Source organism: Sus scrofa, chromosome 1, assembly GCF_000003025.6.
Source record: "Sus scrofa isolate TJ Tabasco breed Duroc chromosome 1, Sscrofa11.1, whole genome shotgun sequence".
NCBI lineage: Eukaryota > Metazoa > Chordata > Mammalia > Artiodactyla > Suidae > Sus > Sus scrofa.
Window position 1 is genome coordinate 169,847,288 of NC_010443.5, and position 26,046 is coordinate 169,873,333.

Genomic DNA, 26,046 nt, shown 5'->3' on the forward strand with positions numbered 1-26,046 from the left:
GAAGTAGAGAGTTATAACATTAAGATTCCGTTTCTTTAGTGGCTTTTAAGTAAATCCAAGTACATTTCTAAAAGAGATGTTCTTAAAAAGTACTTCAGTTGCAGAACTTTTAAAATAGGTATATAGCTTCTAAGATGACTGTTTTAATGGAATCATGCTCTTTTTGACTACTGGCATTAATTTAAGCAAAAACCTCATTTTATAATTATCTTACTATATCTGGTATAGAAATCTTTGCTTTGCTATTTACTTTCTATTCTTATTTTTCAGACTTGGTATTAGTAATTTTCATCTTAACCCCTGAGTTTATATATAAATAATGGTGGTGATAACATTTAAAAATGAATTTTATAGGTAAATGTTTATTTATGATCATGACAAAATTGTTTTTTTCTTTTTGTCTTAGAAATGGCTTTGGTCGGATAGAGTTATAGGCTAATGTCACTTAGGGAAACTTTGTTGGAATCTGATTGTTTTCCCTTTTAAAAAAGTGTCTGTATTTTATTTGATGATAGGTCTTATACTTTTAAATAAAACAGTGTTGTATTTTTCTTCTTTAATTAGGCTCAAGAGGCCCTGGGAATCCTCTAGACCATCCGATTACCAATGAAAGAGGAGACTCAAGCGCTGATTGGTTAATTGATCCTCATAGAGCGCCTTCTGACACTGGGTCCCTTTCACCTCCCTGGGAACAAGATCGTAGGATGATGATCCCGCCATCAGGTATATATTTGAAAAGCAACCACTGTGTACAACATATAGGAATGGAAGTAAAGAGGAGTATATGTGTGTCCTCTCTTAAGAAAGGCTGTGATATGTATTAGAAAACAACACAAACTGGATTGTGATGATCATTGTTAAAAAAAAACCCAAACAAACAGATTTTCCAAACAATAATTATGGATAATTGTTTACATTACAGAAAGCTGTTTCCCACCCCTCCCTGCTCCATGGAATGTCTTTATTGTTTTTGTTGCTCTTAGAAGTGATACATGTTTATGTTTATGTTAGAAAATCCAAACAGTGGAGAGTGTATGATCAGGAAAGTGAAGAAAATCTCCCTCATCATTTTAAGCATTCCCCTCCCAGAATTTAATTTTGCATCTTTTAGATAGTTTGTTTTTGGTATGTGTCCATAATCATATGTATACCCATTCCTTCATTACTTCAGTGCAATTTTATATTCACCTTCTTGTAACGGGCTTTTCACCTAGAATAATATATCTTAGATTAATTCCCAAAATAAATATATTTACCAGAAGACTCAGGATATCCTGAAATAAGGCAATAATTGCTGTTCTGTTGATAGCCCTCACATCCCCAAGGGATGTACATAAAATTATTCAGTTTGCTAAACTTTTATTTACGCACAGTGTTTCAGGGACACTATTATGTAAAGTGAACTCTGCCTGCTTTGTATAAATTAGTTACATTAAAAAAATGCAATTTCAGATAGCTTCCTATGAAGTTGGAGAGGTGAGAATATTGTGATAAAAAACGTTTAATTCTAAGAATTAACTTTTTCCGTGAGAGTGTATGTTCTATGAAATGGTACCTCCTTTGCTTTGATAGCACTTCCCTTTGTTCGCTATCAATAGAATATCAGCATCATAAAGAAAGATTGGTATCACTTTTGTTCAGTGCTGTATCTCTAGCATCTAGAACAACGCTGGTATTTGCCCAATAAATATATGTGAATGAATGAATACCCAAATAATTCTGAGAGAGCTGGATATTTTTTCTTACTGCTTTTATATTTAGAGATAAATATGCTGTGACTTAACAAACATAATCTGCTAGTAGGTGGCATAGAACATCTTTCAAGGATTTTTTTTTAAAACGGCCCCACCCATGGCATATGGAAGTTCCAGGGCCAAGGTTTGAGTCCAAGCCATAGCTTCAACCTACACCACAGCTGTGGCAATGCTGGATCCTTTAACCTATTGCTGGGCTGGGGATCAAACCCACACCTCCGTAGCGACCTGAGCTGCTACAGTTGGATTCTTAATCCACTGTGCCACAGTGGGAACTCCTCAAGTATTTGAGTGGGATTCATTTTAAAGTTTAGCTGTGATAAAAATAAATATTAATGAACTACGCCTTCTTTCTTAAGGGACTTGATCTTAAGATTTTGGCGGATATCATATTTCTGTGTATCTTTGTAGAGGATATCCCTTTTGAGAATTTACAAGCTGTTAGTAAAGAGTCCCTATCACATGCTCTGCCTATCTCCCCAAGTATTATCCAGTGTAGTGATCCTCAAACTTGGCTTATCATCAGAAATAACTTAAGGAACTTTAAGAAAAATGCAAATACCTGAGTTTCGCCTCAGATTACATCTTCCGAGCATGAACTCTGGGGGTAAGGTCTGTATATCTAAAAACCTCTCTAGGAGGTTCTGAAGAATAGCTAAATTTAAAAACCACTAATCTACACAGTGCCCTTACTAAATGGTGAAGGGTACTGAGTCCCCAAAGAGATGAGCTTGCAATCTTAGCTATGTGAAGAGCTTAGACTAGAATTCAGATAGTAATGGCTCTTGGTCATAAAATTAGAACATCCTTTACATGTCCTTTAAAAATTGCCTGAAACCTGTAATTTTCCAGACTTTTCAGTATTGTCCCACAGATTCGTGGGTCTCTTTTCACTTTGTTTCCGTTTTTTTTTTTTTTTTCATTTGGTTGAATAATTTCTTTTGATCTGTCTTCAAATTTACTAACTCTTCCCTCTGTCACCTCCTTTCTATTATTAAGCCCATCCAGTAAAATTTTATTGTAGATGTGTATTTTTCAGTTCGAGTATTTCCATTTTTTAAAATGGTTTTGAGTTTTCTGATGAAATTTCTTTTTCTTTTCTTTTTTTTTTCTCTCTTTTTAGGGCCACACCTGCAGCATATGGAAGCTTCTGCACTAGGGGTCACATTGGAGCTACAACTGGGGCCTGTGTCACAGCCACAGCAATGCTGGATCTGTGACCTATGCCGCAGTTTGTGGCAATGCCAGATCCTTAACTCACTGAGCAAGGCCAAGGATTGAACCCACATCCTCACAGACACTATATCAGGTTCTTAACCCGCTGAGCCACAGTGGGAACTGAAATTTCCTTTTTAAGCATTATAAGTATTTTTTGCACCTCAATAGCTGCTTTAGAATCCTTTTATGGTCTTTCCAACATCAAGGGCAACTTGAAGATGGCCTCGACAGATTGTCTTTTCCCTTAAGAATGGGTCACATTTTTCTGTTTCTTTGTATAAAAAGTAATTTTAGATTGTATTATAAATATTGTGGGGATTCGGGATTCTACCGTATTTCTCTGAACAGTGTTGCTGGTTTTGTTTTACAAGATAGTGAAGTTGGTCAGACTCACATGTAGACTTTTTCTCTCCTGTGGTGAGCAGCACATGTGTTTTATTCAGGGGTCAGCAACAGTCTTGGGCAGAAAACTCAGAATTTTAGATTCTGCTTCTCTGGCTCTCATGAGCTCTCTCCTTCGGTTTTTCAAGCCAGAAAGTTCTGTGAGTTTTGACTGTTCTGTGCTGTAGTTTGACTTTGGTCTGCCTTTAGGCTAAACTGTAAAGAAAAACTCATGCCATCCCGGGTCCCTTCTGTCAAGTTCCCGCTCCTTTCCCAAATCTGCCTACTGTTGTTCATGCTCCAGAGGCTTCAGGTATTTATTTCATTATTTTAAAAACTTTGGATTTTTTTCCAGTTTTATTGAGAAATAATTGACATGTATCACTGTGTAAGTTTAAGGTGTACAGCACAGTGAATTGACTTACGCATATTGTGAAATAATTACCATAACAAGTTTAGTAACATCAGTCATTTCATATAGATAATAAATAAAAGAAAAAAAAGTTTTTTTTCTGTTGTGATGAGGACTCTTTTTATTTACTCTCTTAACAGTTTTCCTACATATCATACAGCAGTGTTAGCTACAGTCATCATGTTATACATTAATTACATCTCTAGTACATATTCATTTTGTAATTGGAGGTTTGTACCTTTTGGCCCCCTTCATCCAATTTCCCTTTTCTCTCCCCTCACCTCTGATAGCCACCAATCTAATCTTTTTCTATGAGTTTGTTTTTTGTTTTTGTTTTTTATTGTAGATTCCACATATAAGTGAGATCATGCAGGATTTGTCTTTCTCTGACTTATTTCACTTAGGATACTGCCCTCAAGGTCCATTCATATTTTCACAAATGGCAGAATTTCCTTTCCGTTTTTAATGGCTAAATAATACTCCATTATTTGATATGAATATACATTTTCTTTATCTATTCATCCATTGGTGCATTCCTAGATTGCTTCCATGTCTTGGCTATTATGATTAATGCTGCAGTGAATATGGGGATGCAGATATCTTTTTGAGTTAGTGGGTTTTTTTCAATAAATATTTAGAAGTGGAATTCCTGGTAGTTCTATTTTTTAATTTTTTGAGGAACCTCGATAACTGTTTTCTAGAGTAACTATACTTCAGGTGGTTATTTTTATAAATTGTCTGCAGTTGCTAAATGTAGGAGGCTCAGTCTATTAGGAGATTAATTCCCATACTGAGGATGGAACCTGGTATCCATTATTTTCAAAGTCAACAGAAAATTGAAAGTTGTGAGCTTCTAAATTAGTATCTTCATAGAAGAGATATATATTCATTCTGTAGAGAGTATCTCCAAGCAGTGTACTTGATCTGTTTAATAGGTTTAACACGGGGGTCACCTGCATCAATGCTAATCTAAATGAACTAGGATAGTTCTGCATACGCAGCAAAGGAATTTTAGAGACTATCCTGAACTTTATGAATGAGGGGAGTTAACTCCTAAGATTCTAGCTTGAGTTGGAACAGGGCTGAAAATATATTTAGCTATTAGCCCTATTGCCATCTAGAGTAAAACTATAAAAATATTATATTTACCCTCGGTACATTGCTATTCCATCTAAATATCTACTCAACAGGTTTCTGAGTTGATTCCTTTATTTTGTACTATAATTAGCTAATTGGTAAATGAGAGCACTGAACAAGGAATGAGGAGACCTAGGTTTTTATCTTAACTTTGATGTTAATTTTTGTGTAAACTCGGGGTTTTCGTTTTACCTATCATCGTTTTCTTAGTTCTAATCTTTGGACTTGCCTAAAACAGAGACAGCAATGATCTAAGGTATATTCCCACACCTACATTTTATATTATGTTGAATTATAAGGACTCATAAAGAGTCTTGCTTTCCAGTGATAATAGTGTCTTTAAGATTTTTCTTAAACTTGAAAACATTTTAAAACATTTTTGTTTAAAATTTTTGTGTTATAAATAATGACATTTAGAATAACTAAATTCCTGAAGGATACGGATTCCATGGTTGTTTGAGATTTTCTGTAATTTAGTCCTATTAAGCATACTTTGTAAAATTCATATAGTCCCTTATTACTTGGCCAAAATTTAAAAATTTTTCCTTGACTTAAGATCAATAAGCAGAAATAATTTTATTTGTTTATTAAAAATTTTTTTTTTCGTCTTTTTTTTAGGGGTGCACCCATGGCACATGGAAGTTCCCAGGCTAGGGATTGAATCGGAGCTGTAGCTGTCAGCCTATGTCACAGCCACAGCAACGCCTGATCTGAGCCGTGTCTATGACCTCTGCCACAGCTCACGGCAACGCCAAATCCTTAACCCACTGAGCGAGGCCAGGGATCGAACCTCCATCCTCATGGATGCTAGTCAGATTTGTTTCCACTGAGCCACGATGGGAACTCCATGAAATAATTTTAAGTGATTCTATAATTCCAAAGAATCGTTTGTTTTTGCACTGTTAAATACTTGTGGGGAGGGCGTGTTCTTACCTTACATAGTCAGAAAAGATAAGCTGTTAACTATTTCTTGTATATTATATTCCAGATATTTTTATTACTTAGAGGTTTTGCTAACAAGTGTAGGTCTAGTTTTTTCAAGTAATCATTTTATTTTCACTATTTTTAGCTGCAAATTCAATCTTTTATAGACCAGTATAGGTTTTAATCATTTTTTTTCTGAAATTCTAGATTGAAAGTGAATATTAAAGGTTAATACACAAGTTTAAGATAAGGTTGATTCTGCTTTGGCATAATTTTATACAAAATTGATTTGAATAGTGTGCAGGATAAAGTATTTGTTCATCTAAAATTCTTTTGTGTGTTTATAACTTAGACTGCCCGTTGTAGGGCAAGAATGGTTTATGTGAAAATGTGTTTGGACTGGAAATTAAGAAATCTAATTTCTTTTCTCCTTTTTTCTTTTTTCTATTATAATTGATTTACAATGTTCTGTCAATTTCTTCTGTGTAGCAGAGTGACCCAGTCATACATATATATGTGTGTATATACACACACACATATATACATACACATTCTTTTTCTCACATTATCCTCCATCATGTTCTATCACAAGTGACATCTCATTGCTTATCCACTCCAAATGCAATAGTTTGCATCTGGTAACCCCAAATTCCCAGTCCATCTCCCTCCCTCCCTCTCAAGAAATCTAGTTTATAATCTTCACCTTATAAAAAAATCTTTTTATGTGATTTTTGAAACTCGTTCTATCTCTTTGGACCTCAGACCTTTTATATAGTGAGAGAGATGTACATATTCTGTTTAGCTGAGTAATAGAAAATTTAGTTAGGTATTAATGGTCAGTGTTGAGATTTGCTAGATAATGTTCAATCCATTTGGTAGACCAAGTAACATATTGTAATATATAATGTTAGTAAGACCAAAGACTATTTACTGTATTATTTTCTAAACTCTGTTGGTGAACACACCTTTTTCAGTTTCTAAAAACTTCTTATTGGGAGACTTCCTGTTCTAGGTCAAGCTACAGTTTAATCAGAGTGGAAAATGTTGACACCAGTGAAATGTGATAAGTTATGTAATACCTAGAGCAAGCACTGAAAACAATCTTTGTAAAGATATACACTCAAAAACACTATAGCCAGGTACATCATTAGAGCAGACATACTTTTCAAGCCTCATGGGAAGATATCCCAAGATAGATCTTATCCGGGACCATCAAACAAACCTTAAACAAATTTAAAAGAATCGAAATCATATAATGTATTCTCTGACCACAGTGGAATCAAACTAGACATGAACTATTGATACACACAGCAATTTGAATAGATCTTAAGGACATTATGTTAATGAAGAAAATGTCTCAAAAGGTCAGATACTTTATGATTTCATGTATATAACATCCTTGAAATGACACAGTTATAGAACTAGGAAACAGAGTGGTGGGTGCCATGGGTTAGGGATAGTAGGGGAGGAGAGCAGATATGACTGTGGCAGGAGAGAGATCTTTTTGGTAATGGAGTAGTTCTTTGTCTTGAGTGTGGCAGTGGTTTCACAAATCTGCACATAATAAAATGGCAAGAACTATGCACATGCATTGTACCAATGTTAGTTTCCTGGTTATTATACTGCATTTTTATATATATGAAAGATGTAAACACTTGGGAACATGGGGCACAGGGACTGCAGAAACTGTATTATTTTTGCAGCTTTCTGGGAATCTTTAAGATCAAAAGTTAAAAACCCTTATTTGGATACAATACACATGCGGTAAAGTGCGTGTGGTTTTTTTTTTTATATAATGATTTTTATTTTTTTCCGTTATAGCTGATTTACAGTATGTGTTTTTAAGCATATAACCTGATGATTATTTCACAGTTTATGCACATCTATAAACCAGCATTCAGATTAAGGGACAGTTTTCAGTTTATTTTTATTCCTCTTAATCGTTTAGATAGGAATCTTTACAATTTAGCACAAAAAAAGTTCTTGATGAGTAATATAAAAGTTGTTAAGATTCGCATGTTGTAAATAATCAGAATTGTAACAGGAATATGTTTTGAAAGTAATGAACCCATTATAAATTCTTAATAAATACTGAACTGCAACAAAAATTTGATCAATGCGAATTACTTTGCTCAGTGTTTCATTCTATAAGAAGTGAAAGTTTATTCTGAGTCTCTCATCCTGGTTGAAGTACAAGAGTAGAAAAGCAAAAACGTGAAGATGCTTTTTAAAGCCTCTCTTTGAATCATAGCAGCTAACATTTGATTGACCAAAATAAGTCGCATGACAGGATTTGGAACTGTTGGGCAGAATATATATTCTACCTCTTAAGGATGCAAGGAAGGGTAAGGAATAGAGAATTGAGGTCATGAATGCAGTCTCCCAAAGGGATTTTACTTTTATAATGTATTTTCACTTATAACTATCTTTTAAAAAATACATTTGTGTACTATAATTTCTTAGATTTTAAAATTACTTTTTGGAAGAAAGGAATGTATGATTTTTTTGTTTAGTTCTTCTAATAAGTGACTCCGAAGTAATTGCCTTGTTTTCTCTGCACTTGCTCTTAACTACAGAGCTGTGCATATTAAGCAATCTTGAAGAGTAATAATTTAGGCAAGTTTTTAGAAAATCTTAGAATATGATCTCTTAATTGCCATATTTTGTAGTTGCTAATACATTTTGAGGTATGCATATTAAAGTATTCTTATGCTTTTTATAAACTGTAATTAGTAAACTATGTTTCTTAGCAATACTAGTAACAAATATGTCAAGTAAGAAAAGTAATGCTAGAGTTTAAATAATAACTATTTGATTGTCACAATATGAATCTGTAGAATTCTTGGCTTTTAGTCTTGTAAATGATTGTTGAGAATTATATCTACAAGGCAGTTACAAATAATTCACAGTACAAGTATTAATCAGTAATATTCATCATATGCAAATAAATAATTATATTCATGAATGTAATAAGAAAGATTATTAGATTAGTACTCATGTCTAAGTTCATGTAAATATTTTATTTTGGTAGAGATGTAAGTTGAAAAACCATAGAGGCTTTAATGAAACAAAGCTTGTTTTTATCATATTGTCACTCTTTGGTGTTAATGATCTCTCAGTGCCCCTCTTGGTGCTCTGACTTTGGTGTCCTTCTGTTCCTCTATTGAGCCGCACAGCCTCCATTTCCAGGGATAGAGAAGTAATAGAGAAGAACAGAGAATCTTACTTTTCAGTAAATCTTGTGCTCTTAAAGTAGAGTGATATGCATTAAAGGTGAATTATGTCACTTCCTCTCCTTGTACTTTTTTGAACTTTCATAGTCTTAGTTTTAATTGGTGAGAGAGCAAGGAATACTTGTGTGGTTTCTGTTATTTTGGCCAGCATGTATCTTTTACTGATTTGGATAATAACGTTTTATTTAAGGGGTAGCAAAGAGAGTTAGCAGCTTTTCCTTGGTGGTTTTATCATGAAGTAAGTCTATTTTTCAGCCTTGCATGTTTAAAAAAAATTTGCTTTTATCTTACTCTTTTTTTTCCTCCTAGGGCCGCACTCGCGGCATATGGAGGTTCCCAGGCTAGGGGTCAAATCGGAGCTGTAGCTGCTGGCCTACGCCACAGCCGCAGGCAACGCTGGATTCTTAACCCACTGAGCGAGGCCAGGGATCGTACCTGCAACCTCATGTTTCCTAGTTGAATTCGTTTTCTGCTGTGCCATGGCAGGAACTCCATATCTTACTCAGTCAAAGAGCTGAAGAAATAGGAGTTGTACACAGCCAACCTGATGAGGACAGTTTTGAATTTTACTTTGAGAAAGAAAAGCAGGCTAAGCAGATTAAAACAGTTTGGGAGCTTTAGAAGTACAGGCATAGATGTTACTGCCTCTGATTTGTAGACATTTGTACAGACCACTGTCCTGCATTGCAAACATTCTTTCAGACGAGATGCATTTAACGGAATTATAGTTTATCTTAAGGTAGGCTCATTTTTATCTCCTTTTTGAGATTTTTTTGAGTCTCTATAAATTGGATAAGGTGTATTAAAATCTACAGTGATGCTTTTATCCTCTTAGAGGATGTTACTTTAAAGCTGTTTCCCGTTTTGGGGATTTCCACTTTTTAGGGAGTATATATTGCTTATATCACTCATGTCTTCTCTGTAATGATCCTTTATAAATTCGAATGATTAGTATTTGGTTGACAACTTGCTGCTATGTGTGTTTATATAAACTGGAAAAATCTGTGCTTAATTTTTCAGTCTTCCTGAAGAGAGTAGACTGAGGAGAGATTAGGATGTAGGGCAAATGTAAACAACTTTTTGAAAAATTTCCTCTTAATAAGAGTGAGAGATGAGATGGTAGCTAGCTGGAGAGATAGTTTTGTTTTTTAAAGATAGAAAATATTAAAAAATGTTTATTTGCTGATGGGAATGGCCTAAGGTCAGAGTAGAAATTGTTGATGTGTGGGAGAGAGTATAAAAGTGAAATCCTTGAGTGGTATCCAAAAAACGTGGGATCCAGAGTATAGTTGAGAAATTAGATTGGCGTTAAATAACTTTGTAAAAGGAAGGAAGGCAGAGCAAGTGGGTACAGATGTTGAGATTGGATGAGAGTAGGAGTGTATTCAGTTGCATCAGTTTTCCTGATGTGGAAAATTATTAACTTTAGGTGGAATAAGAGGGCATTGTCTGAGAAAAAGGTATACAGTAGCCATTTAGGATAATGAAGGAATTTAAATGTCAGTGAGGTGTGGTATGATTACAGGCAATGTTGAGTATCTGTTTGAAGTTTATGGTCATAGGTTTGAATGAGACAAGTCAATACTATATTTTAATAAAGTTTATAATCATGAAGAGTTTTTATCATTACAGCTACTTTGGTGCTTATTTTGTGCCAGATGCTATGTTAAATGCTTTTTATTAATCATTCTAAGACTCTTAGAGTGTTATTCCCATTACACACGAAGAAACAAAAACATGGAAAATAAAGCAAAATCCTCCTAGAATTTACATATTAATATTTGTTTCATATGTGTATATAAGCTGTATATGTGTGTGGGTGAGAGAATTGGTAAATAAAATGTAAAAATAAATAGCACACTGTATAAGTTGAAGTCTACTCTGTTTCCTTTCCCAAGGAGGTTATCTTCTTTCTTTCTCAGAGACAACTACTCATGAGTTTAATGTGTGTAAACTTACAGCCTATATATGATTTAAAAAATATATTTCTATTTTATCATTTCTAAATCAATATATGTTCTTGAATTTTTTCCATTTTAATGTAAATTTTATTATTATAATTGCTGTATGGTACTTAAATATATTCATATATTCATATATATGAATTCATAAGTATATGAATATACCACAACATATTTATCCAGTTTTATCTAGTCTTCTCTGATGAACATTTAGGGTGTTTCCCGTATTTCACCATTACTAACAGTGGTTCACTTAACATTTTTTTGCACATATGTTCTTTAGAGATGAGTCCAGGTAATGAAATAGCCGGGAAGTAAAATTTTTGGTTTATTAGTAGATGTTTGTATTTTTGGTTTATTAGTAGATGTTGCCCGTTGTCCGCAAGAGTGATTATGTGTGAAGTATTTGAGAGTAGCTATTTCTTTAATACTTGATGTAAAACTGTTGTGAATATTTCCAGCCATGTGAGTTAAACATTTTCTCATTTCTTTATTTTTTGTAGTTCTTTGATTATTAGTAATCTTGACCATTTCTTTTATCATTGTGTGTTCTGCTGAATTTCTTGCTGTTTACAGCATACTCTAGTTTCTTCTCTCTTTGCTAGTAGTTAGCTCCTAAAGGTGTATTTTGGTATATTAATTATTCAGTTCATTCCACTATTATTAAAATTGATAGTTAATATATATATATATATATATATATATATATATATAACTAAATTCTGTTCTTGTACTATGATTTACACATAGTAATGGAAAATTTCAAACTTCAGGGTAGCCTTATGCCTGTGTTTATTACAAAAGCAAAGCTATTCCCTTTAGTAAAGTGTCTAATTTTCCTAAAATTGTTGACTGTTGTCTACGAAGAATGTATGTCAGTCTTGGTCCATCCATGTTGGTGCAAATGCTGTTATTTCTTTGCTTTTAATACCTGAGTAATATTCCATTGTGTATATGTACCACATCTTCTTGATCTACTCCTCTGTCAATGGACATTTAGCTTGTTTCCATATCTTGGCTATTGTGTATAGTGTTTTAGTGAACATTGGAGTACATGTATCTTTTCAAGTCATGGTTTTCTCTGGATAGATGCCCAGGAGTGAGATTTCTGGATCAAATGGTAATTCTATTTTTAGTTTTCTGAGGAATCTCCATACTGTTTTCCACAATGGTTGCATCAATTTACAATTCCACCAACAGTGTAATAGGGTTCCTTTTTCTCCACACTCTCTCCAGCACTTGTTTGTAGAGTTTTGGATGATGGCCATTCTGGCTGGTGTAAGGTGGTACCTCATAGTGGTTTTGATTTGCATTTCTCTAATAATGAATGATGTTGAACATCTTTTCATGTGTTTTTTGGCCATCTGCATGTCTTCTTTGGCGAATTGTCTGTTTAGATCTTCTGCCCATTTTTTGATGGGGTTGTTTGTTTTTTGGTATTGAGCTGCAGAAGTGTTTATAAATTTTGGAGATTAATCCCTTGTCAGTCGCTTCATTTGCAAATATTCTCTCCCATTCCATGGGATGTCTTTTCATTTTGTTAGGGTTCCCTTTGCTGTGCAGAAACTTTCAGGTTCCATTTGTTTATTTTTGTTTTTATTGTCATTACTCTAGGAGGTGGATCTAAGAAGATAGTGCTGTGACATGTCAGTCTTTCAGAAAGCAAGAAAAATATCTATGTTTGCTATATGAAACTTAAGTAAACTTGATTTATTTTTAATGAAGATATTTTAAAAATGTGTTTTCTAGGCCAGCCATATCCTGATCCAGTTTTTCCTCCGCAAAGGCAAGACAGATTTTATTCTAATTCTGGTAGACTCTCTGGACCAGCAGAACTCAGAAGTTTCAATATGCCATCTTTGGATAAAGTGGGTAAGAGACAAGTTGTGTGTGTATGTTTTTTAATAGTGGTGACATACTAAAGAACTAGAAACTGCATAAAGGCTAATATAATCGTGATCTCTGCTTAGCACTTCAGGCCAAGGTCTTTCCTGAAAATGTCCTGGTTTTATGTTTCTTGTTATATTGTACACATCCATGGCATCTGCACACATGCCAATTTGGGCACCATCATAGTACGTTTACTCTATGTATCTGTAATGGTATATTTTACTATGCTCCATGATAAATTTTCTAGTTTTCCCACTCCACTTACATATATCCTGTTTAGTAATCAGGGAAATTAAATTAGGCTGGTGTGAATGGTTATGTGAAAATCCACCAGAAAAATAATTTGAGTGCATGCTCTGTTGATGGGTTAATCAGTTACCTTGTTTAAACTGTACATGCTTAGGTAGATTTAACTTAACATTTATTGAGTAATCAACTATTCGTCAGGGGCTCTTTTACCTAAACCACCTCAGAGCAACCCATTGAAGTTGGGAAATATTTATATCCAGTGTATCAATTAAACGTGCATAGTATTAAGAAAAGAAAAGGAATTCCTGGTGTGGCATGAACAGGTTACGAACCTGACTAGTGTCCATAAGGATGTGAGTTTGATCCCTGGCCTCACTCTGGGTTAAGGATCTGGCATTGCCAGGAGCTATGGTGTAGGTTGCAGATGTGGGTTGGATCCCACGTTGCTGTGGTTGTGACATAGGCTGGCAGCTGCAGCTCCTATTCAGCCCCGAGTTTGGGAACTTCCGTATACTCCAGGTGAGGCCTTAAAAATGCCAAAAAAAAAATAAAAAAGGAAAGAAAGGAAAAGAAAAAAGAAAATATAAGATTAAAAGTAAGTAGAAAATTAAACTTATGGGTAAAAGGTTTCCTCAGGGAAGGGTATATATTTGGGGGGATGGGGATCATCCAGTTGAAGTATGTATTGTTTTGAAAACTCAGTATTCTCTGAATAATAAGCAAAGAAGCAGATCTATGGCCTGGATTTTTGTTATTATGAGTCCAGGTAAAGAAATACCTTGGAAGCAAGATATGTGTTGTTATAATTTCTAACTGTTTGGCTTTTGAAATTGTTTTCCCCTATTAATTCTGGCTTAATGAAATGAAAGTGTATGTATGATTATCTATTTCTAAACTAATGCTATTTAAAATTTTTCATATGTCCATTTTTTTTTTGTATGTAATTGCACAATTCCAATTTAGCAAAGAATTTTTAAGTGCCTTCTGGTTAGAATGTACCTGCGTGACATGGTAGATGATATAATTAAGGTATAGTTTTTTTTTTTTTTTTTTGCTTTTCTTTTTAGAGCTGCACTTGTGGCATATGGAGGTTTCCAGTCTAGGGGTCTAATCAAAGCTACAGCTGCCAGCCTACGCCAGAGCCACAGCAATGCCAGATCCGAGCTACATCTGCGACCTACGTCACAACTCATGGCAACGCCAAATCCTTAACCCAGTGATCAAGGCCAGGAATTGAGTCCACAATTTCCTGGTTCCTAGTTGTATTTGTTTCCGCTGCGCCGTGACGGGAATTCCAGTAAGGTATAGTTTTTAGCTGTAAGAAGATAATAATTAAATAGGGAGAAAGACAAATATTTATGTTTAAATAATACTGGTTAGAATAGTAAGTCCCATTAGAAAATATTTTATGTTCACAGGAGGGAGAACTCCCGTTTAGGTGAAGAATCAGGGAAAATGCCAGAAGGAGAGGGCGTTTGAGCTGCTTCTGAGGGAATCTGAAAAATTAGTGAAAAGCTAGGGGTTTGTGCCAGTCATAATGAACAGTATAAGCAAAAACAAAAGACCAAGGGTTATTGACTGATAATGCTATGAGACTGAGATATTAATCCCTTGACACAACACAAGTTCTTAAGAGAGTTAAATGAGTTAATACATTGTGGAAGTATTTTGTAAATAGAAGAATTCTATGTATATGTAATATATTATTATTGGCTTATCAGTATATGCTATTCACGTGATGGAGAGTGGTGAGAGAGACGGTTGAAACACATGAGCTGGCACTGGTGCTCTGTAAATTTTTTTGTGAGTGAATGAATGGTCTCATTTAATCTTCACAATGAATCTGATTTTATAGATGAAGAAACCAAGGCTCAAAAAGGTGCTCAAGAGCCAAAATTTGATCCCATATCTGTCTGACTCCATAGCCCTGGTCTTGATCCCTATACTTTGTTGAAATGAGAGGGTAGTGGACCACACAAATGGCATCAACCCTGCCACTGATGCACTGGATATCCAGAGAATGCTTACTGTGTGACTCGCACTAGGGTAGTTGCTGTATTTCATTGCTGAATAGGAGGTTAGCATTCCTTACATATGGAGATCTATTTAAAGATCCATATAGGCAGTTGCACTATGTAGTGACAAAAGTAATGAGTGCAAAGTGTTATTGAGGCATGTGGACCAGTAACCCAGATGAGAGGTGGGGGTGCTTTAAGTATGGGATAGTCAAAAAAATCATTGTGGTAGAAGTGACATAAAAGCTGAGAATTAAAGGAGGAATTAGCTGGCCCAAAATGTTGTTGATAACATTCTGGGAGGAGAGAACAGCATCTTTAAAAATTTACTTTTTTAATTTTTTTTGCTTTTCAGTGCCCCACTCGCAGCATATGGATATTCCCAGGCTAGTTAAATCAGAGCGGCAGCTGCCGGCCTGAGCCACAGCCACAGCACATCAGATCCGAGCTGAATCTATGACCTACACCACATCTTACAGCAATGCTGGATGCTTAACCTACTGAGCAAGGCCAGAGATCGAACCCACAACCTCATGGTTCCTAGTGGATTCATTTCTGCTGCACCATGACGGGAACTCCAGCTTCTTCAAAAATTTAGAGTTAAGGGTGCCTTGTAAATTATGGCTACACCCTGGGCTGAAAGTCAGAGAATATTGAAACAAGTAGTGAGGAGGTAAGCAATGCATGAAGCTTTAAAGTCCTTGCAAAACTATTCATAAATTTTGGACCTGTTTGCAGGATGATGGGAACACATTAAAGGATTTTAAACAGAGAAATAATCAGATCAGATCTGCAATAGAGAAGTTACTCAGGTTGCATTATAGTGAATGGATTGGAGGGAGGATAACTTTTTAGGAGACTGACAGGAATCTATGTGAACGGTGATGACGTAGCAGAGGTGAACAGACCGAGAGAAAATAGAATTGAGAGGACTTGAGGTTGAAGTGGGAGTGAGGGTGAAGAAGGAGTCTAGGCTGATGCCCGGGTTCTTGGCTGTGGCACGTGGGCCATTCATTGTTCTGAGACAAGGGAGTAGGTGTGGCGGAACATGTGACAGGAAAGAGCGTAAGTTACATTTTGAACTTACAGAATTAATAGCACCTGTGATACACTTACAGGCATACTCAAGTTAGGTTCTGAAGTCCTGGGCAAAATACCCAGATCTGAATTATACATCTGAAAGTAATTAGCGGTTTATATCAAATTAAAACTGTAGGAGGAGTTGCCATCGTGGCGCAGTGGTTAACGAATCTGACTAGGAACCATGAGGTTGCGGGTTCAGTCCCTGCCCTTGCTTAGTGGGTTAAGGATCCGGCGTTGCTGTGAGCTGTGGTGTAGGTTGCAGACGCGGCTCGGATCCTGCGTTGCTGTGGCTCTGGCGTACGCCGGTGGCTACAGCTCCGATTCAACCCCTAGCCTGGGAACCTCCATATGCCGCGGGAGCGGCCCAAGAAATAGCAGCAACAACAACAACAACAAAAGACAAAAGACAAAAAAAAAAAAAAAAGAATCTGGCATTGCCATGAACTGTGGTGTAGGTCTCAGACATAGCTTGGATCTGGCGTTGCTGTGGCTGTGGTGTAGGCTGGCAGCTGTGGCTCCGATTGGACTCCTAGCCTGGGAACCTCCATATGCTGCGGGTGCAGCCCCCAAAAGAGAAAAAGCCAAAAAAAAAAAAAAAAGAAAAGAAAAAAAAGCGAAGGAGTAGTCAACAGTGATGAGAAATGATGTTAAATAAGGACTAAAAATTTTGTTTTAATTTAGCAAAAAAAGAGGCTTTTCATCTTGGAGAAAATAATTTCGGTGGATGTAGCACATAGATTGCAGTATAGTGAGGACAGAATGGGGGAGAAATTCTGAAAATGTATATAGAGCAGCTTTTGACTTGAAGGGGAGAGGTAGCTATAAAGGGGTGATTCTCTTTCTGTCTCATTTTCAGGGAGTAGTTGGAAGGGACTTGCTGATAGGATGGGTCTAGCAGTAGAAAGGGAAGCAACAGAGAGAGGAAGATCCCTGAAGAAGCTAGAGGGGAAGGATCCTGTGTACAGAATCAGCATCTTAGATTGTCTAGAAGAATCCTTTTCCATGGTGACAGGAGGAAGGATTATAGGAATATAGATGCTGATACATTTATGTTTGGCTAAAAAAAGTAAAGGGAGTTTCTAAGTGACTGGTGTGGTAGGTTTGAGAAGAATGAAAGTCTGAAGTTGCTGAGAAAACTAATTTAGAAGACACACAAGGAGAGTGAGGCAGTGGACAGCTGGAAGTATGGCTAGAAATCTGTTAGCCACTTCTCAGAGGCTGAGCAGTTAATTTTTTTTTTTTTTTCGATCTTTTTGCAATTTCTTGTGCCGCTCCCACGGCACATGGAGGTTCCCAGGCTATGGGTCAAATCGGAGCTGTAGCCGCCGGCCTACGCCAGAGCCACAGCAACGTGGGATCCTTAACCCACTGAGCAAAGGCAGGGATCGAACCCAAAACCTCATGGTTCCTAGTTGGATTCGTTAACCACTGAGCCACGACGGGAATTCCTGAGCAATTAATTCTTGATGATAAAGTCCAGGAATATTTATTTAGAAACAGTGGCTAAATTCAGCTGTTAGTCTCTGTTATGTGATGGAGGAATAAGGAAGGAAGGATGAGAGGGAAGGGAGGGACGGGGAAAGACAAGGCAAGAAAGAAAGCAGGGGGAAAATGAAGGAAAGAAGAAAGGAGGGAGAGGGATACTCCCTCCTAGAAGCCTTCCTTTTTTTTTTTTTTTTTTTTTTTTTTTTTTTTGCTTTTTACGGCTGTACTCGCAGCATATGGAAGTTTCCAGGCTAGGGGCTGAATTGAAGCCACAGCTGCTGGCCACAGCCACAGCAGTGAGGGATCTGAGCCGTTTCTGTGACCAGAGAGCTCACGGCAATGCCGGATTCTTAACCCACTGAGCAAGGCCAAGGATCGAACCAGCATCCTCATGGATTCTAGTCGGGTATGTTAACCACTGAGCCACAAAGGGAACTCCCTAGAGGCCTTCTTAACGATGCTGCCTGCAGAGTAGCTCGGAACAAGCTAAGGCAACCTCTGCCCATGCCTTTGCACAACTCTGAGTCTGTCCAAGCTGTTCTTGGGGCCCTAATAAAGGATGCTGGTGTCAAGCTGGTTTCTGCGCCGACAAGGGGAGTGTGGGGATATCAGCTTCCTTTGTGATCTGGAGATCTAAGGGTGAATGGAGTGCTAAATCATTTTTCATGGTTTAATTTTTATGTCTAGATGGACCAGTGTCTTCCGAAATGGAATCCAATAGAACTGATGGCAAAGACGACCTTGGTGTAAGTATTGAAAGTGGTATTTTATCCAGGAACTTTCTCATCTCTGGATTTACTAGAATAGAAATTTAGTTATAGCCATTTAGTTTTTGATTGAAAACTTTTTAATATACTTGCATTATACTATAATGTACTTAGTATTCTGACTGTTTCCTTTCTGGATTGTACTCTGTGGTGATAAAGTACAACATACAGACTTGAGGCTAGATTTAGTTTATATAGTTAAACAAGAATTTGAATTTCCTCCCTTGAGTTGTTATTTGAATGTTTTAAAGTATATTTTTTGTTTACTACACTTACATTCTTGGTTTTCGAAAATACTAATATAAGCATATTTTCCTTTTTTTCAGTATATCCTTAATAAAAGGATGTATATTTTGGTACTCTTGGACTATTCTTGTGTTTTATCTTTAGCCAGACTACTGCTTTCTTGATTAAAGGTGTTTTCTGTTGAATTAATAAACTATTCATGAAAGCTAAAATCCATCTGATATAGAAAGCTGAGTCTCTGGAGCCTTTTAGGATATCATAGACTGCTTTGTGCCTAGGTGCCTAGATGCCTAAATGAGCATTTCGGGAAAACTGTTGCGTATTTTGCTGTTGTTATAGTGACTGCCATGTGTCAATTTTTTGTAGAATTTAAACGTGCCTGATTCATCTCTTCCCAATGAAAGCGAAGCAACTGGCCCTGGCTTTGTTCCTCCACCTCGTCCTCCAGTCAGAGGTCCATTGTTTCCACTGGATGCAAGGGGTCCTTTCTTACGAAGAGGCCCTCCTTTTCCTCCACCTCCTCCGGGAAGCATGTATGCAGCTCCCCGAGATTATTTTCCGCCAAGGGATTTCCCTGGCCCTCCACCTCCTCCATTTGCAAGTATGCTTTTTTTTTTTCTTTGTCAAGTTTAATATATGTCTTATAGAGTAGATCAGAATTATTTATTTTACTTTTTATTCATGTGGTAATACAATTCAGGAAAATTTTTCTCATTCTATGAGTATATCACTACTTTTACAAATTGGGAAGTCAGCCAGCCATCAGTAATGAGGCTTCAACTTGGTTCATCTTAATAACGTGGGATTAAAAAAATAATAATGTGGAATTATTTCTCTATGTCAGTAATCAAGAAAATGGTTGGCTTTTTGCAGCACTCTTACATTAAGACTAAAGTTATTTGTATCTTATTTGATAGAAATTGGGTACTCTGTGTCAATTAGTAAAAATGCAGTTTGTATTTTAGCATTAAAATTACTGGCTAAAGTATTTTAAAAAGTCTTTTAGAATCTTTTTTCATAAGTAACTGCCATGTAGTCCTACTTATTTACAGCCCAGAATGTATTTATCATGTTTGGACTAATTGTTGAATTTATTGAAATTCTTTCATAGCCTCCATAAGAAAAAAGGAATAATTTATTGCTTTTATGTCTATACATTGCCACTTAGAACTGTAGATTTCAGCAGACTAAATACATGGTTACCAAACATTAGCAAAAAGCATATCTTTTTCCAGGTCATTTCTTTCCTCATTCCTCCTCTAAGTTTAGGGTGAAATAAAATGAATTTTATTTGGGGAATTTCAAGACAGTTTTTGATATAACTGAAAATGTTTTAGGGTAGTATCAAATTAGATTTGGGAATTACTGATCTGAATTTTAAATCTGGTGAAAATTACACGAAGACTCTTTTTAGAGTAATTTTGAAATACTTCCTCTCCTTTTTAAAAGTATTAAGATGTTAGATTTTCATACAACAAAAATCACACCTAAAATTAATGATAACTCCCTTTAATCGTGTAGTTGAAGAGGATAGGTTTTTCTCATTGTTGTAAAAATTCATTTGTTAGATCAGGTAATTATTCTGGTGTTAATTTTTGAAAATAAAATAGATGATAGAAGTTATATGCTAATGACTTATTGGGGCTGCAGCACAGGTTCTTAAAGTTAAAAAATTCTTTTATCAATCTCTTTGAACAGTGAGAAGTGTCTATCCACCAAGAGGTTTTCCTCATTATCTGCCCCCAAGAGCTGGATTTTTCCCTCCACCCCCACATCCTGAAAGTAGAAGTGAGTTCCCAGCAGGGTTGATTCCGCCTTCAAATGAGCCTACTACTGAACACCCAGAACCACAGCAAGAAACTTGACTGTATTGTCGGTCTCTCTTTAAAAGTAATGTTGACTTCTCTCTCATTTTCAGTTTAAGTAACTGTGGTTACTTAAGTGATTATACTTTTGCTCAAATTGAAGCTCAATGGAATTTTAATTCTCAGGATAGTATTTTGTAAATAAAGATGATTTAAATATGAATCTTATGAGTAAATTATTTGCTTTATTTTATTCTAGATAGCATAATTATTTTAATTTGATTAACACATCCACTATGACATAAACAATAATGAGAATTTCACATATGTGATCTTGCAGTTGGGGATGTTTTAAATTCCAAAGGCTGTGTCTTTATGCCAAGAACTGTATTTACTATGATGGTTGTAGCAAATGTGAAAGTAACTTTATGTTTAATTAAATAAATTTTAATTGATATAAAGACTTGTTTGGCATTGAAAATAATAAAACCAGCTAGTTTTTTCATAAATATGTCTCCTTTAGTTAGTTTTTTAACTTCTGATAGCTTTGAGGGACAAAACTAATGCTTTATATGGTCTTTCCCATCCAATTATCTTAACCAAAAGTGTGCCCTCTTTCTTGCAAATAGACCCAAAGCAACAAATTAATACACCTAAAAGTCAAAGTTGATCATATTTTAAAGAAAACCAGGATGTTGTCTAATGGCAAATTTCACTGGTTTCCTGTGAAGTTTTATTTTTTCTTGTTTTTCTCTTGACGTAAGATACTTATTTCTTGATTTAGTGGGGAATGTTGAGATTTACTATAAGTGTATTGAGTCAGTGTGTCATTTTGAGCTTTGGGCTCAGTAGCTTTAGAATGTTTTCTCTAACTCAGATTTGTATTTTAATATATTTTTTTTCTTTTTTGGCTGCCCTGTGGCATATGGAGTTCCTAGGCCAGGGGTCAGATCCTAGCCACAATTGTGACCTACGCCCCAGAGCTGGCAGCACCGAATCCTTTAACCCACTATGTTGGCCCGGGGATGATCCTACATCCTGGTGCTGCAGATACACCGCTGATCCTGTTGTGCCACAGCAGTATTTTATTATTAGTCATCTTGTAGATCAACATGATTATGAAAGGAAAGACAGTTAAGTATAGGTGGTAAATATTACACACAGCGTTAATATTCTAGTTGTTTACTTGGATTTTTTCCTTCAGTGCCAAAAGACAGAAGATTGAATATTCTTGTAACAAATGATATAATTGGAAAACTTCATACCAGCATTTCCCCACATGTTCTTTGAAATATTGTTCTTGTGAGGTATTTCTATTCCTTCTCCATTCTCACCCCTGCCTTAGAAAAAGTAAAGGCTCTATGTGGAATGCTTGGATTAAAAAAATCAGTAGAATAAGAACTATAAAATCATCCTTACATTTGGTGTTAAAAGCCAGATTTCAGGGGAAAATAAAGACTACTTTTTTAAGTTGGAAACTGAAAGAGAGAAGAGAAATGGAAGAAGAGTAATAAAGAATGTTCCAATCAAGTGAATTTTTTGATTTGCTTTGGGATGGGGAGCCTTGTCTTGGCCTGACAGAAGGGAAGGAAAGAGAAGGCAAAGCAAACATAATAGAGATGCAAAATCCAAGGGGAGGCAAGGAGAGCATTGGGTGAGAGGCTGGTGGAAGACGAAAGACTTGACATCAGCTGAGTAGTCTAAATACTTTGAGATTCCAGAATCAATGAATGTAATTAGCTTTAAAGTATATCTTATTAAAGTAATATAAATGGGATAAATCAAACAATAGTACTTTAGGATGAATAGTAAGTTTTCCCCATTTACTCCTTATCCCCAGGTGCACTTCCTAGTCAGTTTCTCTTTTAACCCCTCCCCCCGCCGTTTTTTTTTTTTTTTTTTTTTTTTTCTTTTTATGGCTGCACCCAAGGCATGTGGAAGTTCCCAGGCTAGAGGGGGTCGAATTGAATTGGAGCTGCAGCAGCTGGCCTATGCCACAGCAACAGCAACACAGGATTTGAGCTGTGTCTGTGACCTACAGCACAGCTCGTGGCAATGCTGGATCCTTTAACCCTTTAACCCACTGAGTGGGGCCTGGGATCAAACCTGCATCCTCATGGATACAAGTTGGGTTTGTTTCCACTGCGCCATAACGGGAACTCCAACTTTTAACTTTTTTGAGGACCTTACATATGATTTTTTCCTGGTGGCTGTACCAGTTTACATTCTCACCACCAACAAAAAAAGTTTCCCTTTTCTCCACATCCTTGCCAGGATTTGTTACCTTTTGACTTTTTAATAATAGTTGTTCTAACAGATGTGAGTAATATCTTATTGTGGTTTTGACTTGCATTTCCTTGAAGATTAGCGATATCGAGCATCTTTATCTATCTGTTGGCCATTTGTATATGTCTTTGGAAAAATGTGTGTTCAGATCCTCTGTCCATTTTTCAAATTGGGTTATTTTTTGTTTTTTCCTGTTTTTTGTTATTGAGTTATATGAGTTCCTTGTATATTTTGGTTATTAACGCCACATCTGATACGTGGTTTGCAAATATTTTCTCCCATTCTCATAGGCTGCCTTTTCATTTTGTTGATTTCCTTTGCTGTGCAGTTTTTTAGTTTGGCGTAGTCCACTTGTTTATTTTTGTTGCTTTTGCTTTTGGTGTCAAATCCAAAAAAATCATTGCCAGGACCAAGGTTCAGGAGCTTATTACCCTCTGTGTTTCCTTCTCAGAATTTAATGGCTTCAGGTCTGTTCACGCCTTTAATCCATTTTGAGGTGATTTTTATGTATGGTGTAAAGTAGGGGTCCAGGTTCTTCGTTTGCATGTGAATACCCAGTTTTCCCAACACGATTTATTGAAGAGAGATTATTCTTTCCTTGTCGTGTATTCTTGGAGCCTTGTGGAACATTAATTGACCATGTATGTATGGGCTTATTTTTCTGGCTTGTCTTCTGTTCCATCAGACTGTGTGTTTGTTTTTATGTCAGTACCATACTGATGTGATGATTACTATGGCTTTGTAATACAGTTTGAAACTTGGAAATTTGATGTCTGCAGCTTTCTTACTCTTTCTCAACGTTGCTTTGGACATTAGGAGTCTTTTGTGGTTCCACAGAAATTTTAGGATTTTTTGAATCGGAATTGCATTAAATATGTAGATCTCTTTGGGCAATATGTACGTTTTAACAATATTAAGTCTTTCAATTCATGAATATGGATTAACTTTCCATTTATCTGTGTCTTCCTCGGTTTTTCTCACCAACACGTGTCTTATAGTTTTCAGTGTACAGATCTTTCAGCTCCTTGGTTAAATTTATTCCTCCGTATTTTATTGTTTTTGATCATATTTTAACAGAGTGAACATAAAATGAAATGAGGCTAGGCCATTCCTGGGTACCCGGCTGGGGGGGGGGCACTGGATATGGGGTGGCTCTGGGGCCAGAGATGGCAGTGGCCGCAGTTGTGGTGGCTCCAGGATGAGTGGGAGGAGCCCAGGGAGCGCCGTGAGATGGGCCAGCTCCCAAGCCAGTGGGGCAGACACTGCATCTTACTACAGATGCTCAGAAGCACCACTGGAAGCTCAGATGTGGATTCCCCAACCAGCTACAGAGAGGGGTGCAGGGGAGCCACAGAGAAGTCCCTTCTGATGCCCCAAAGAGCAAAATGACCACTTCCGGGCCCCAGGAATACCACAAAGCAGTATGAAACCTATTCATGAAAGGCGTCAGGGATGCCTTCCACCAAAGAAATGAGACACGCCCCTTGACCAGAGAGGCTATGGGGAGAACTACCAGCTGTTCAACTAAACACACACCCTCCAGTGATGTCTCTGAATGGTCCCAAGGGGTTGTGGTGCTGGGCAGTGCCAGGCAGGAGCCAGAGTTGATCTAGGGGGGTGATGGAGCTGAGGCCATCATTAGTCTGAGGGTGGACCAGTATGGCAGGCTGTATAAGGTGGCTTTAAATTACAAATATTTAAAAAATGTAGGGAAGAACAAAATAATAAAATGAATGCCCTTTTACTTACTGCCTAAAGAGCAAATTTAACATTTGCCTTATGTTTTTTCAAGAAAAAAATATTACAGTTACAGTCGTCCTGATGCTGCAGCAAAGGTAAGCACTCTTGTGAAAAAGATGTTGTTTTGTTTTTCCAGTTAAGTGTGTTTATGTATAGTATGAAGCTTTTTTTTTCTTTCCTTTAAAAAATGTATATCAATAGCATCATTTTATATATATATATATATATTCTTTAGAAGTTGGTTTTTTTTTACTTGACTTTTTTTGAGATCCATCAATGTCATTTTTTTTTTTACATTTCAAATAAGATCTTTTATTGAAGTCCAGGTTCTTTATGTCTCAGCACAGAAGAAACCCAGTGAGAGGCAAAGTGAAGGGTAAGAAGTAGATTTTTGGAGAGCGATAGAGTGTGGACCATCTCAGAAGGGGAGAGCCGCCTGGGAGATACACATTCCTTTGACAGAATGCTGTCCATGTCAAAAGGTGAGCGAGCAGCCTCCATCGGTGTGAATAAATGTAGGTTAAGTTAGTTCATTTTTGACTACTGTATAGTATTACACTCTCTGGCTTTGCCACAGTAACTTAATTTTGTTATTAATGGGCATTAGGTTGCTATTGGTTTCTCATTATAAATTATGTGGAAATAAGCCTCCTAGTATTTCTTTTCACAAAATTTGTAGTTCTTTAGAGCTATAGTTTACAAACTGGGGGACATCCCCAGTGTATCACAGTAAGGTATATATAAACCTCTGAAGCTTCAAAGAGACAATTTGAGATATTGGTGTCAGTGCTGAGAAAGTGAATAACTTTGTGATCGCTTTCAACCAATTGACTTATGTGATAGGCTGGTGCTGCTTTTGGTCCCACAAGCTCAGAAGTTTGAAGAATAAATGACATTGCTATAACAAAACTTTCTCTTCTCATCTGCTTATTTATGTAAAAAAGATTGTTGTTTCGTCTTTAGCCACGCCTGAAGCTTGCAGAAGTTCTTGGGTCAGGGATCAAGCCTGAGCCACAGCAGTGACAACATCAGATCCTTAACCTGCTGAGCCACCAGGGAATTTCTGAAAAAGGTTTTTTAGTACTTGTGTTATAAAAGTGAAAATAAGAATAGAATGAATGTTGGACCTGACTCATTTCAGGAAACAAGCAATATTCATCCATGGAGTATGAACTCTTTGGGGGGGAAAAAAGCCCAGCCTTATTCATTTCATTAAGAAATTCAGTTCTATAAATTTATTCTTTATACTAATTTAAATTTATAATATTTATGTCTTTGATCATTTATGTATTTAGTATGTGTAAAATAGAGGAGAAAAAATTTAACAGCCTTTTCAGAAAAAAAATCATATTTAAAATTTTATTTTTTTTTTACAGAAAATATATAAGTAATCAATGAAAAGGCTAACATTTGCATAAAATGCTGGCTGTGGGATTGTTGAAAAGGCTGTATGTAGATAG

General features: G+C 36.3%; 1 protein-coding gene across 13 annotated transcripts in view; it reads left to right on the forward strand.

The window, feature by feature from the left end:
* The window catches only part of MIA2 (melanoma inhibitory activity 2), a 90,728-nt gene extending 69,707 nt beyond the window's left edge, over positions 1-21,021 (forward strand). For all 13 annotated transcript variants that reach the window (XM_021073969.1, XM_021073967.1, XM_021073974.1 and 10 more), the window contains 5 exons: positions 565-723; positions 12,770-12,892; positions 18,430-18,488; positions 19,122-19,356; positions 20,454-21,021. In XM_021073969.1, coding sequence (XP_020929628.1) covers positions 565-723; positions 12,770-12,892; positions 18,430-18,488; positions 19,122-19,356; positions 20,454-20,620 — 743 coding nt within the window. In that variant the 3' untranslated portion in view covers positions 20,621-21,021. The remainder of the gene's footprint in view (positions 1-564; positions 724-12,769; positions 12,893-18,429; positions 18,489-19,121; positions 19,357-20,453) is intronic.